At 40.0% G+C, this 13783-nt stretch overlaps 2 protein-coding genes across 2 annotated transcripts; both read left to right on the top strand.

Moving 5' to 3' along the window:
• Nucleotides 1–566: 566 nt before the first annotated feature.
• On the top strand, nucleotides 567–4999 carry LOC117469120 (zona pellucida sperm-binding protein 3-like). The gene is made up of 10 exons (XM_034113500.1): nucleotides 567–684; nucleotides 766–932; nucleotides 1021–1124; nucleotides 3636–3724; nucleotides 3814–3994; nucleotides 4086–4191; nucleotides 4290–4375; nucleotides 4575–4666; nucleotides 4735–4801; nucleotides 4869–4999. Exons 1-9 carry the CDS (start codon nucleotides 588–590, stop codon nucleotides 4797–4799), a joined length of 987 nt encoding a protein of 328 aa, XP_033969391.1. The 5' UTR covers nucleotides 567–587; the 3' UTR covers nucleotides 4800–4801; nucleotides 4869–4999.
• A 5543-nt stretch (nucleotides 5000–10542) lies between these two features.
• Nucleotides 10543–13412, top strand: LOC117469123. The gene is made up of 11 exons (XM_034113501.1): nucleotides 10543–10620; nucleotides 11013–11154; nucleotides 11234–11418; nucleotides 11497–11600; nucleotides 11674–11765; nucleotides 11841–12021; nucleotides 12095–12200; nucleotides 12268–12356; nucleotides 12908–12999; nucleotides 13092–13196; nucleotides 13288–13412. Exons 1-11 carry the CDS (start codon nucleotides 10558–10560, stop codon nucleotides 13299–13301), a joined length of 1173 nt encoding a protein of 390 aa, XP_033969392.1. The 5' UTR covers nucleotides 10543–10557; the 3' UTR covers nucleotides 13302–13412.
• Nucleotides 13413–13783: the final 371 nt, after the last annotated feature.

Consider the following 13783-nt stretch of genomic DNA (forward strand, 5'->3'; position numbering starts at 1 on the left):
GGGGCGCACGTGAGCCCACAGGTTCTTGTTGCTACTGTAATTCTACGCAGAGACGGTAGATGTAACAATAAACTAGACTTTTGAAACTACAGGAAGATAAGGAGGACTTTTACAAAACAGTAATAGAGATTGTTGTCCAGAAGGATAGCATGGACTTCATCTTCAAGTCAAGGTAAGACCACATTTGTAATGAAAATGGGATCTTACCAAGAAAGAACAATCCAATATTTAGATTTTGGGTATCCTTTTGTTGAACGGTCTGTTTAAAATGAATCGAAGCATCAGACTAAAAAAGCTTTTGAAAATAACCGAATATTTCGATTAAGGTCAAAATATAATATTTGTAAATCTGACTCAGTGCCTCACCAGCCATGAACCTCACCGCACGTCACTGAAATTGATTAACAAATAGTGATTTTGTGCTGCTGATGAAGCTGAATAAAAATGAATTGGGTGTAAGGACTAATGTGATTGGATGCTCCCCATGCTGTAATCAGTGTGCTAGCTGCTGCAGCTGGGACTGTTGACAGGCACCAGGTGAAAGACGTTATCTTGATTAATGCCTCTCAGGAACAAGGTATAAGAACATGCACTGTGTCAGTAGCAAGCATTCAGTCATGATGGTTTCCTTTTGTGAAGGTGCACTGCTTCTGAGTCTGGCAGCTGCCATGGCGGTATATGCAGGTAAGACTGGACACAATTAAAGTCATGTTGTTATCCTTGACTCAAATAGTTGAGTCTAAACTTAATTTATTTGTGTTGCAGACATGAAAGTGGACTGTGGGCCAGATTTTGTGACGCTGATGTGGACAGAAAGCCGACCCCAGGCCGACACGTCGCTTCTCCGTCTGGGTAGCTGTTTCCCAACCAGCTTCTCAGCAGGAGAGGCCTACTTCTATGTGGATCTCACTGACTGTAACTTTAGGAGACTGGTATGTGTATATATATTTTAAACCTCCAAGCTTTGAGTCTGCTATATTTCCTACAGCTCTCTCAGGGGGATCTTTGTCTCTCTAACAGGTCACCGGGGATGCACTGGTGTACAGCAATGATCTGACCTACGTTGCTTCTGCGGATTCTTACAATTTGGCCTTCACCCACCCAGTTGTCTGTGTATATGAGAGGTTAGTGTTCATACCAACTACAACATAAGGTGCTAAAGGGTGACACCACCCTTAACTAACATTTCAAATGTGGCATTTTCATGGCCTGGGAAAGTTCAATTTGATAATAAGCTTCTTCCTCTCAAAGCCACCAACCATGGAAGTCCGTCTCAAACTTGTGATGTGATCAGGTATAAAGTCTGAAGCTGCTATATAGACAATGAATGGGAGACTGATTTAGGGAATCTACAGACTGTTTCTGTTCTATTCCCAAATTAGCTTTATCTATTGAAGTATTCTCAACAAAAAATGTACCCATTTACTGAGAACAATCCCTAAGGTACACTGTGTTTTTCCCAATTCATTGTCAATTGAGTTTTTCCCATAGTTTTAATGGAACATCATACACTCTAGTTTTTTGCATTTTGGAGGAAGTAGTTAATGTCTACTTATTTTGGACTGTCTTTTAGCATAGGAGTAACTGTTCATAACTAGAGAATGCAATTCCTGAAGAAATTGCTAATGGGAATACTTTATGCTGATGCTGAATTGCTATGCTGAAATGTAATGTGTAAGAAGAAAGTGAAGAATTTTGATTGAAATGATACATGAACACTGGGGGCTTGAATGTGTGATAAGGGAAGAAAAGAAAGTAAAAAAGCTTGGAAAAGCAGCAGAATATTTGAACTGCAAACTATTGAACTAACTTGATGGCGAATGATCTGTCGCCATGGCAACGGTATTTGATGACACCCCATAATATGCTTAGATATGTGGATGGCTTCATCGTTACCAAACCTGTGAAGTTTTGGGCCGTTTGGAGCATTTTCACTGAAGTTGAGAACCATGTTTCATGTTGAGCATTGTGTTGCCATGGCAACGGCATTTGAAGAAATCTCAAAACTGTCCCGTAGATGTCTTCACGGCTGGACTGTTAGCACACATGTGTAGTTTTAGCACTTTTTGACAATTTTCATAGTTATAGCAATATCGTGTTTTATTGAAAGGGATGCGTTGCCATGGCAACAGCTTTTGAGGAAAATTCACTAATGGCACAAAGACATGTTGAGGGCTGGACCATTAACTGTCATCTGAAGTCTGGTGGTGTTTTGACCATTTTCATATCAGTTACGACATCGTGTTTTATTGCGAGGGATGCGTATCCCTCGCAATAAAACACGATCTCCCGTTTCCATGGAAACGGCATATGGTGAGATCTCAGATTTGACATAGAGCTGTTGAGCCATAGACCGGTGATATACAACTGAAGATTGGGGGACGATTGGACAGTGTCTATTGGAGTTACAGCAACATCGTGTTTTATGGTGAGGGATGCGTTGCCATAGTAACACCACATTACCCAACATCAGATTTGATGTAGAGCTGTTCAGGGCCACAGTGTTAACCATCATGTCATGTTTGGTGGCGTTCTGAGCATGTCAATTGGAGTTATGACATCATCATGTTCCGTCACACAGGTGTTTATGTTTGAGCTAACAACGTTATGAAACACCTGTCCTTGAGCCCAGAGATCAAAGGTTTCCATGGTGATGTGCAGTAATCAGTGAGAGGAGAGCCTTTCATTGTTCTGAATGAGGGATAAACCTCTTGCATGTGAACGTTTTGTTGAAGAACCGTAACGGATATCGGTGAAATTTCAACACGTGAAGCATCTCAAGAACCCTTAGCATCTGAAGTGTGCTTTTTGTGTACTTTCGGGTCAATAATGTGGCATTTTTGGCAGATTAACTAAAGGTGTGCGGCTGCTGCTGTGAGGAAAGATGAGCCTGAATTTACAATGGGCTTTAATGGAGACATGTTGAATGTTGTTGTCACTTCATGCCCTCGAGAGGCATTATGTTTAATTTTTTTTGCTGAATTTTCTTTTTTCAGTTTTCAAGATACGAGATGTTTTCCTACGTTTCTCATGAAAAATTATGTCTCAGGAATGTAGGGTTTGGGAATTATGGCAGGTTTAAAAGAAAATATGAAGGCAAAATTAAATCTGTCCTCCACTCTAGCTGTGACATCACACACTCTAAAATCTGAAGAAGGCCTCTTTACCAAGGTCTGAACAATGTTTAATATCTCTAAAAGTACAAATCAGATTTAAAAGTTGTGTTACACGAATAATGTCAGAAAGATGTATAACATTTGAAAGTTGGAATGAGGTTTCTGAGTGAAAGTATGAAGGAGCAGTTGAAGTGGCATGAAGATTTTTCAAGTCTGAAGAGTTTCTCCATTGACTTCCATGTTAAAAATGTGATGAATTATGGGATGCAATCGATTCACGACCGAGCTGAACGTTTTGATGTTTGAACGGAGTTTCTGCGATGTGGGAGCAGAAGAGCAGCAAAATAACCCGGCGGAATAATAATAAAGAATTTGTCTGTCGAACAAGCAGTTGGAATGCTGTATCAGCATTCCAACTAAATGAGCTTAAAGCAAATGTGAGTAAACAAGCTTGCACTAATAAGTTCAATAGTGTCACTTTGCAGCATTCTCTTTACCATTCTGCTTTATTTTGTGCAGGCCCAAAGACTGGTATGCTGCGATCTATGACCCGGTGTTTAAAACCTACAGTCTAGGAGATCTGCAGTTTAACATTGGCCTTATGAATGGTGGGTAAACAACATGAGAAACTCTCTACGAACGGCAGCTCTCCCTGACTTTTGTAACTTAATGACTCTTCTCCTGTTTACTGCCCCAGACGACTTCTCAGGCCCTGCTGAATCTACACGCTTTCCTCTGGGCTCCATCATCCCCATCATGGCTAGTGTGGTGCAGAAGACCCATCAGCCCTTGCTGCTGCTTCTTGAGGAATGTGTAGCAGCTACCACACGAGAGCTTTACCCTGAAAGCACCATGTACCCTATAATCTCCAATAAAGGGTACTCTCATGGCAATGAGCATTGATTTAAAAAAACGTATTTTGGTCGAAACCTTGGTAGTAATGCTAATACATTTTCTTTAACCGAACAGATGTCTTTTGGAAAGTGTGTCGTCACGATCAAAGTTCGAACCAAGGCAAAAGTCATCGGAGATCCGCCTATCACTTCAGACCTTTACGTTTGCTATGGGAGAAGAGGTAAATTGGCCTTTACATTTTTTTCAGATTCAAGGCTTTATTGTGGAAACTGAGATTAATTTATGCCATGCCGCCTATATTTTCCCTCTACTCAACAGGTCTTTATCCACTGCAAACTTTTGGCTTGGGATCCCAATGGTCTTGACAGCACTAAGAAAGCCTGCCACTTTGTCGAAGGGCATGGGTAAAAATATTACTTCAATATATCAGAATCTGAATTGTAGGTTAATTTGTTTTACATGAGATTACTTATTCAGCTTAAGCCCAGTCTACTGAATATACAGATGGATCCCATTCATAACTATTCAAACTTTGAGGAATCTTTATTTGGAAGAGTTGAGATGCATTTTAATTATCTTTTCATCCAATCTTCATGAACTCAGTTGGGAGTTGCTGGACAACTTGGCCCAGAGCAATCTTTGTGACTGCTGTGAATCGAAATGCAAGTCAAGGAGGCAGAGGAGTGTTGCGTCAGGTATGTACACAACTTCTGCTGTATTACACTTGTTTGGTTGACTTGTACTAAAATATATATTTTTGCAGAGAAACATGGAATGGTACAAAAAGCAGTCATTGGGCCATTTACCATCACAGATGTGAATTCCTGAAGGTAAGGGTTTCGTATTGCAATATACATTTATTCTGAACGGCTATATTAAACGTTGTTCTCCCAACAGGAATGGATCCATTTAGCTGACTGGTTTCTTCAATATGAATTTGTTTTTTATTCTTGGTTCTCTTTGCATTTCAGATTGTATGTGGCCAATAAAAAAAAAAAAAAAAGTTTCCGAACTACTTAATTGAAGTTCTCAAATTATTGAGTTTGACTTGTCTTTTGTGTGAAATGGGTTAAACTAAGCTGTATTACTGAATCTTGATGACCTTGTCTTATTTCTGGGAATATTTCCAGGTCTATTCAATGTCATGAACTTTTTTTCTTATGGGTCTATTAACCAGAAATATTGATCACACTAAATCTTTGAAAGCAATATGATAAAAATATCCAGAGAGCTAAAGTTAATTTAATTAATCCAATGTCAGACCTTTTAACGAAAGTTTCAATGTTTTTCTTTCATTATAATTTGAGTTAAAGGTTGAAGAGATAACATCGTTTTCTTTTTTACTGACACAGATATAATAAAAAAGACTATCTGTCCAAGCTCAGCTTTGGTAAGGGAGATACGAGACAGGCAGAGAGAAAGAGATGGAAGTCAGAGAGGAACTGCAGGGACAGCCTTCTGAGCCCGGGGTTGCATTGACTTTCTGTTCAACACAAACTATGTAGGCTTAATAACCCCATATATCTATCTGCTAAGTGAAATGAACTAAATTACTGAATTGTTTTTAATACACTGGCAGGAGCGACACAGGAGGAGCATACAGTTAATGAGTGATGAGTAGAGGACAGAGAGAGTAATGAACAGAAAGAAGACGGAGAGATTACTTTTCAAATGTTTTGTGAGCATGTTCGCCTCTTCATGTCCAGATTATAATGTGGATCATTATTGGTAGCAATCAACTGATTCTCATGCATTACACTTTTAAATATCATTTATGCTGCAGCCCACTGACATGGTGTGAAATCAATATATTATCCAATTTGCAGCCCCACACAGGACTTAACAACAGATATCTAGCCACTAGCATGTTTTGGACCTCGGTATTTACGACATCCTGGATACGGGCCTGCACAGACACCAGGAGTTTCACCGCCCTGATAACGTTTTATCTGGGCGGTGAAAATAAAGTTTTTCCAGCAGAAACAGAAAGCTCTATAATAATGAGAACATAACTCAGTATTGAGGATAATTGCCAGCTGATGCCATCTGCACATCACAGATGGAAAGCACCCTGAAGAGAATAGCTTCTGGGAAGCTGGGTACCATATCCGCCATCATGGTAGAGTTCACCTACAATATTCTGCTTGAAAAGGACTTTGCGTGCGATTGCGAACCACAACACTCAGGCTGCGACTCGTTCATTGTTCTGCCAGTCTTAATAATGACTTTCTTCACACTGTGGACAAACAGTTATTTTCAAAGTGCCTGTAGAAACTGGTGCTCATGCACTAAATGCCACGAAGTTCCTTGGTGTTTTTATTTCCTTCACATTCTCAAGGCTTTTTTAGTTGGTCTGCTGTGGGTTGCTTTTGTGCTCCTCGATGGAGACTGGTATGTTTGCTGTAAGAATGAGGGCTCTAAACAACAGGTACAGTTAGCCTCAACCCGGTATCACGGCAAGACGTGAACATGTGACGATCTACCATGCTGGGAGACGTGAATGTCACGGTTTCGTCCCTTCAAACGTGACAGTTACACGGTATTGTTAACATGCCCCAACCAGTGGAGAAATACCCGGAAGTGCCAAGCAAAAGGTCTACCGCGCCTATTGGTCGGTTTTTATTGTCAAAATTAGATGTTTTTAATTTATTTTTTAATCGTCACACTCGATTTCGCCGATTTTCTTGTTGCCCTAGCTGGTCGACACCTCTTTTAGCAGAAACAAAGGCTAAAAAAGAATATTAATAGTACATACAAAATAGGGGGAAAGTAGAAGGTCAATGATAGAAATATAGAATATAAAAAATCAAGAAGATATTGTAAGTGATCTCTACAATAAAACAGTTTAGTGCTGGATGTACAAAGATATTAAAGGTAGGGTAGGTAAGTTTGAGAAACCGGCTCGAGATACACTTTTTGTTATATTCCATGGAATGCTCTTAACATCCCGATAGCAATGAATATCTTAAGTATCTCAAATCTTTCTGTGTTATCAAAGATTCTTGAGTCCCTTGTTTCTACTCAGCTAAAACTTTTTTTAAATTCACACAACATCCTTAACCCTATGCAATCTGGATTCAGATCAAAGCACAGTACTGTGACTGCCAGTCTGAAAGTCTTAGACGATATTAAGGCTGCTTTGGATAAGAAATCAGTTTGTGTTGCATTGTTTATTGACCTAGCCAAAGCATTTGACACTGTAGATCACCACATTATGTCTAATGTTATGTTGGTGTCTCGTTTCGGTCACAATGCCATTTGCTGGTTTCAGAGTTATCTAACCGACCGTACTCAATGCGTCAGGTTGGGTAGTACTGTCTCTGACCCTGTCACCTTGGAGAAGGGAGTTCCACAGGGCTCTATCTTGGGGCCCTTGCTCTTTTTATTATATGTAAACAATATTTGTAATCAGATGCAATTTTCTACCTATCATATGTATGCTGATGACACTATTGTATACTCGTGTGCTCCTTCTCTGGATATGGCCGTTTCCAATTTAAAATCAGATTTTATCACGCTGCAGCATGCGCTTCTTGATTCTAAACTGCTATTGAACAGTAAGAAAACCAAAGCAATGCTTTTTGCTCCCAAGTCAGCGTCCTCCTCTTGCCTCTCCATTGACACCCTTGATGGCGTTTCTGTTGAGTTTGTTGATACCTACAAATATCTGGGCTTTTGGTTGGACAGTAATCTGAACTTTAAACACCATATTGAAGTTTTAACAAAGAAATTGAAATTCACTCTTGGCTTCCTTTTCAGATTTAAATGTTGTTTTTCAATTTCATCCCGTAAAAGGTTGGTCTCTGGCTTATTCCTGTCCCAGCTGGACTACGGTGATACCATTTATAGATTTGCCTGTCCCACTGTTTTGGCCAAACTTGACCCACTTTACCATGCTGCACTGCGTTATATATCAAATGCACCCTATAGGACTCATCATTGCACACTGTATAGCCTAACTGGATGGTCCTCACTTACTATGCGTAGGATGCAGCACTGGTTTTTATTAATGTATAAAGCCATTTTAGGTAAGCTTCCACTCTACATATGTGTCAGATTTGCCCCAGTTTGTGACTCTTACAACCTCAGATCCAGTGCCTGGATACGGTTCCAGGTTCCTACTGTACGGACTGAGGCTGGAAAAAGGAGTCTTTCTTATTATGGTCCTTGGTCTTGGAATGACCTTCAATCACGCCTTAAACTGAGGGCACTTGTCTCTATATCATGTTTTAAATTGAAGTTGTCTGAAGTCCTCACAACCAGCTGCTCTTGCAGTAACAAGTAGTGTACTTTTTTTATTGTCCTAATGTGCACAATGTAGTGACTGCTTTTTCGTCTTTTGTTTTCTTTGTTATGTTCTCTGTATTTTATATGTTTGTGTTATGTGTAACGTTGCTGCCTTCTTGGCCAGGTCAGCATTTAAAATGAGATTTTATCTCAATGTTTTTATCTGGTTAAATAAAGGTTAAATAAAAAATAAAAAGTGCTTTGACAAAAAATCCATAAAAAAATGTCATCTGTGGAAGCCGTAGCGCTGTAAAAAGCACAACCAATCATTTTAGCCGGCCCAGCTAAAATAACTGGATGGCCTACCTGCCTGTCAGCCTTCCATCTGCGCACAAACTTATCTCGTGCCCTCATTGGTCATGTGCGCGTTCGTGTGTGTTGGAGGAGGGGCTCTGTAAGGAAGTGGCAGATTTTTTCCGGCTGTGTATTTTCAAATTCTAGCGATCTCGAGCTGGTTTCTCCAAAATAACCGACCCCACCTTTAATGCTGCCCATTATGGATACAAGCGATTTTCACCCATTTAGTACTTAGCCTACATGTTTTACATTTGTACACACCAATTTGTTTCCTATCGCCTAAACCTCCAGGGCTGTACACAGTTTAATACTGTCAACTTCTAATTTTGGGAAAAACGAAAACGTCTGCCGTGGTTTCGTTCCATTTCAAAGAGCTTGACGCTCGGCGTAACCTTGGCGCACTGCCACACCGTCACTTTACAGCCCCGCCCACTTTTGGGGAAACCAACGCTGTCATTTGAACGGCGATCAAGCCTGGAGCCACAGAGATCTTCTGTTACTGTCCTTTCTTCTTAGAGGAAGTACAGAAACACGTAACTCTGGATTTGTTTTAATGTTTGAGGTGCAATAAACGACACAGCAGCTTTTTGGCATGATAAAACTATTATTTTCTGCCTCGCTCATGAGAGTAACAGCTGGAGAAATTACAGCCTCGCCTACTGATTTTAATTTAACCATATATCGAGCCCGATTCTCGATTTCAAATGTGTGCTCTAAAATGATATTTATAAATTACTATTATCATTATTATAAGCAAGACAATAAATGGCAAAGATATGTAGAGAATAAACATATTTAAGATACGTTCATAACAAACGTAACGTGGGAGAAAATACGTTTCTAGCTAAACGTAATTGAGAATGCAGTTTAGTTCTGTGGGAACGTAATTTTTAGGAGACAGGGGGTCCTTCTCAGGTCGACTATTTTCATTTCCTCGGTCCTCGGTCCTCGGTATCACCGGAAGTTGATTTGTCTGCGCCATCTTGAGTAGCGTCCCATGGCTCTTATTTCTGCCGGAGGACCGAGGATCGAGGAGCGAGGAGCGATAATGGAGGAGCGATAACCGAGGAACCACCAGACCATCCTCCGGTGAAATCCTCAGATACTCTCCCCGCCCCCTTACTGTGTATCGCTCACTGATTGGACGATGCAGCGCATGCACTGATCTGATGCTTCTTGACATGAGAGCAGAGTTTCCCAGCGGAGTGAAGAAAACACATGAAACTCACGGGACTCACTCCTCAGTTTATACTGTGTTTTGTTTCAATGAATGCATCATTCAGTTACAAATATGTGATATATCTGAACAACAAAGTGGTCAAAAATTATTTTATTCATTTATTGGAAACATTTTCATGGTCGCTTTTTCGTTTTACATTTTCATTTATTGTCATTTCCATTCAGTAAGTCATTAAGTGCTATTTAACATGTTAATTTGCTACATATCCACACAAACTAAGTGTGCAATCCAATGAATGTTAATCTAACTGGGTTTTGATAGATAACACATATCTCTTTTTCTTCTCTGAATTATTTTATTTTATTCTCTAATCAATATTAATCCAACTATTGTTCGTTTATACATTTTAAGAATGGCGTTTATCTTTTTTGAGAATGAGTTCTTATTTTATTTAATGTATTTAGGTCTACAACAGATGATACAAATGTTTGTGTCAGTAAATGTGTACTAACAGAGGCGGGGGTGTTTGTGAAAATAACGGGGACAGAGCTGCTGTCAGACGAACAGCTGTGCGGCGTCATCACAAACGGACGTCGCTTCACGTGACGCTCCGGAGGAAAGGACGTCCCATTGCTCTTAAAACTCATTTCCCTGCTTCTCGTGGTTTCCTTGCGTCTCTCCATGCTTCCCTGGTGGGAGGGACTAAACGCAGGGAAACGACGCAAGTGAGGGACGCAAGGATTCCATTTAATCGACCTGAGAAGGACCCAGGGTTGGCGTAGTGGCTGCCACACATTCCTCCATGAGCAGCAGCAATGGCTGATGGGACTTCTGCTCCACTGTTGCCAGGGACGTGCACAGACATTTTGGGGGGCGGGAGCTCAAGTGAGAAAAAGGGCACTTCCCATAATCATTTATAAAAAAATGTTTTAAAACAAAAAGTTAAATGTAATTGCACATCTCTGACTAACTAACGTAGGTATATTGACTTGGAAGCTTGTTATCGTTGGGCTGATTTGAGAAAATTGCCTTTAAGTAGTTTAATCTGAATTGTTGTATTGTTTTATAAATAGTGTTGTATGTAAAATAATCAGGTAATTGTTGAAACATAAATTCAGTAGAATACAAAAAAAAAAGAAGCAATTGGGCAGATAAATAAAAATGTACTTGAATAAGTGCACTAGAAATTATCCAAATGAAAACTCTACAATGAAATTGCAAGTATGTGAAATGACATCCCAGTATAAGTAGACAGATGCTGCCCTGCTCTCACACAGGTGTTGCTCATTCAGCTAATTTGGCAGGGAGTCTACAAATTGTGCCACTTCCTGTGTGATCCAGATCATTCAGTCATGGGGACTCAACTCTACCTAGGTGTGATAGTCGTGACTCTTTTTGCAACGACTGTTGCCAATGCAGGTATGCTTAGCACATGTATGTAAACATCTGCTTTTGTTGGGGAATGTAGGGAAATATATAATAATGATTTTTTTTGCAGAAATCAAAGTACAGTGTGAAAAAGACTCCATAAGCATCACATGGACGATCCCCTCGAGGCTGCGGCAATATGCAGCTCGTCTCTTCCTCGGAAACTGCAAGCCATCTAGGTTTAATGTTCTGCCCAGCGGAGAGGGGAAAGCTGAGTTTAACTACAAACTAGCTGACTGCAATTTTAAAAGACTGGTAATGTAACTGCCATGTTTCACCAAAATATCTCTCAGCCTTTTCAATGTCATAATGAGCTTCTTCTTTTTTCTTCAGGTGAAAGGGAAAAATCTCCTCTACAAAAATGAGCTGACTTTCAGGCCCAGACCAAAGTCGAGTCCTGCAGCTTATGTGTATCCCATTGAGTGTGTTTATCCAAGGTAGGAGTTGCTTTCTTATTTAAATTCAAGTTTAAAGCTGATATATGGGATAAATGTTGTTAATATATTTCAGACCTAAGGAGTGGTCTCCTCCTTTCCTGAACCCGGGGTCAGGTGTTGCCGAAGGCCGAGGAGGGCTGAAGTTCCACATGCTGCTCCTAAATGGTGAGGGCTCATGCTCCCAAAGGCAAAACACTCAAAAAATGCACACTAAGCCGTTTTTACTTTTCCCCTTTTCAGAAAAAATAACAGGGGTAGCGGAGACAAATGTCATCCCCCTGGGCTCCTTCATGCCAATATGGGCAACAGTGGAGCAGAAGTCCCATCAGCCATTGCTGCTGCTCATGGAGGAATGTGTGGCAGCCACTACGCCTGAGCTGCAGGCTAACAGCAATGTGTACCCCATCATTACAAATAAGGGGTGAGATCCAGTCTCTGATTTCTTTCATTGTTTTCTGGAGTTTAGTCCTTATCGCTTATCTGAATTTCTTCAGGTGTCTCCTGGACAGTGTGAAGGGAAACTCCAGGTTTCTCCCTCGGTACCACTCGTCTGCAATCATCCTCTACCTGCAGTCCTTCAAGTTTGGTCTCGGTGAGGGGGTAAATGTAAAGTGCTCTAAAGAATATTTGGTTCCTAGCAAACGTGTATGTTTCATGTGCTCCTCAGGTGTACATTCACTGCAAACTGCTCGCATGGGATCCTGAAGTTCTAAGTGAGAGCAAGAAAGCTTGCCACTATGTAAAGGGAAATGAGCGGTAAGGGAAGAGTTTGACATGTTGGAAGTATGTGAAAATGTTCTTGCCAGCAGTTTAATATGATGAATGCAACTGATGCCATGTGCAACAAGTATGCACCATTAGCCAAGGATGCTAGCTTTTTTTTAGCACAACATATCCAACTTGAAGTAGATCAATGCATGTACTGTGATCAGTATTGTGCTTTTATATATCTATAAAAAATGATCTCCTGCTAACTAAAAGTATAGACAACAATTGTGACGAATGATAATTGTAAAATATTTGAGAATAACAATATATTTCTTTTAAAAAGAGGGGCACTCAAATGATTAGCCAACCTAATGAGATTTATAAAATAAAAAAAGCCCTGAGCCTTTGTAAAATGTTAACCTTTTTCTGCACTGTAGATGGAAATATATCTTTTGGTCATTAACTTGATATTTATAATTTTACCAGTTTTAGTTTTTTATAGAAACATCATACCATTTTTATAACAGCTTTTTTCTTCTGTGTATACAAAATGTTTTAAAGCCATGCTATTTGAGCCTTAACGATTGCTGCTTCCTCAGATGGGAACTCCTGGATGACCCCATGCAGAGCTCCATGTGTGACTGCTGTTCTAGGACCTGCAACACTCGCTCCAAGAGAGGAGACGAATGGGGTATCGCTTTTATGCTAACTTGTATGCTTTTTTTTATATAGTGTATATAGTCTTTTTCATTATGAAATTATTGTTGTTTTTTTCCACCTCAGAATCCAACGGCTTCATGCACACTTCTGTGTTGGGACCCCTGATCATAATGGATCCATTGCAACAAAATGCCCACAATGCATCAGATGTTTCCATTGCTGACCAAGGTTAATGAGTATTTATTTATTTATGGTATTTGTCTTGAAGTTTTTTCAAAACTTGCCATAAGACTAATGTTGCTAAACATTTTCTCAACAGGAAGTCCAGTCTAAGATTGGGGAGACTGAACAGAGGGCCCAGGTGGACGACATCCATATGCAGATTAAAGTTGTCGATAATCTCTGTATAAATAAAACTGTTAACTCCTGTGGAGTATAAAACGAGTATCTTTACTTCATATGAAGGTCCTACTGTCCTATCAGTAGAATTTTACTAATTATGTGTGACTTTTGTCATTGAAAGATACTGTCAATTATAATGTAACCTTTAATGGCCATGTGAGTTGGAGTACAGCCCCTGAATCTTTCTTTCACTTTCCATTTTACATTGAGCCTCATTTGAAAAGACAATTCTGATCTGAATTTATTTTCTGGGCACTAATGCCTGCAGTTGAATGTAGCAGTTTACTTTCTGGCCATGAATATAAAATCAATAGGGATGGCCTGCATGGCACGTGTTTATGCAGTTAAAAGAGGACATCATAGCAACACTAATATTCAGGTGTGTGAGTGTGGATATTTTCTCACACTGTATA

Source organism: Trematomus bernacchii, unplaced genomic scaffold (assembly GCF_902827165.1).
Source record: "Trematomus bernacchii unplaced genomic scaffold, fTreBer1.1, whole genome shotgun sequence".
In the NCBI taxonomy this organism is placed as follows: domain Eukaryota; kingdom Metazoa; phylum Chordata; class Actinopteri; order Perciformes; family Nototheniidae; genus Trematomus; species Trematomus bernacchii.

What these genes read in the sequence shown, in the direction of transcription:
- LOC117469123 (XM_034113501.1), top strand. Translation starts at nt 10,558, where the DNA reads ATGGGACTTCTGCTCCACTGTTGCCAGGGACGTGCACAGACATTTTGG. An exon ending in TTTGGGGGGCGGGAGCTCAA is followed by an intron (nt 10,621 to 11,012) that starts GTGAGAAAAAGG and finishes GCTCTCACACAG; the next exon opens with GTGTTGCTCATTCAGCTAAT. An exon ending in ATTGAGTGTGTTTATCCAAG is followed by an intron (nt 11,601 to 11,673) that starts GTAGGAGTTGCT and finishes AATATATTTCAG; the next exon opens with ACCTAAGGAGTGGTCTCCTC.
- LOC117469120 (XM_034113500.1), top strand. Translation starts at nt 588, where the DNA reads ATGCACTGTGTCAGTAGCAAGCATTCAGTCATGATGGTTTCCTTTTGT. An exon ending in CGTTTGCTATGGGAGAAGAG is followed by an intron (nt 4,192 to 4,289) that starts GTAAATTGGCCT and finishes TCTACTCAACAG; the next exon opens with GTCTTTATCCACTGCAAACT. An exon ending in CACTTTGTCGAAGGGCATGG is followed by an intron (nt 4,376 to 4,574) that starts GTAAAAATATTA and finishes TCATGAACTCAG; the next exon opens with TTGGGAGTTGCTGGACAACT.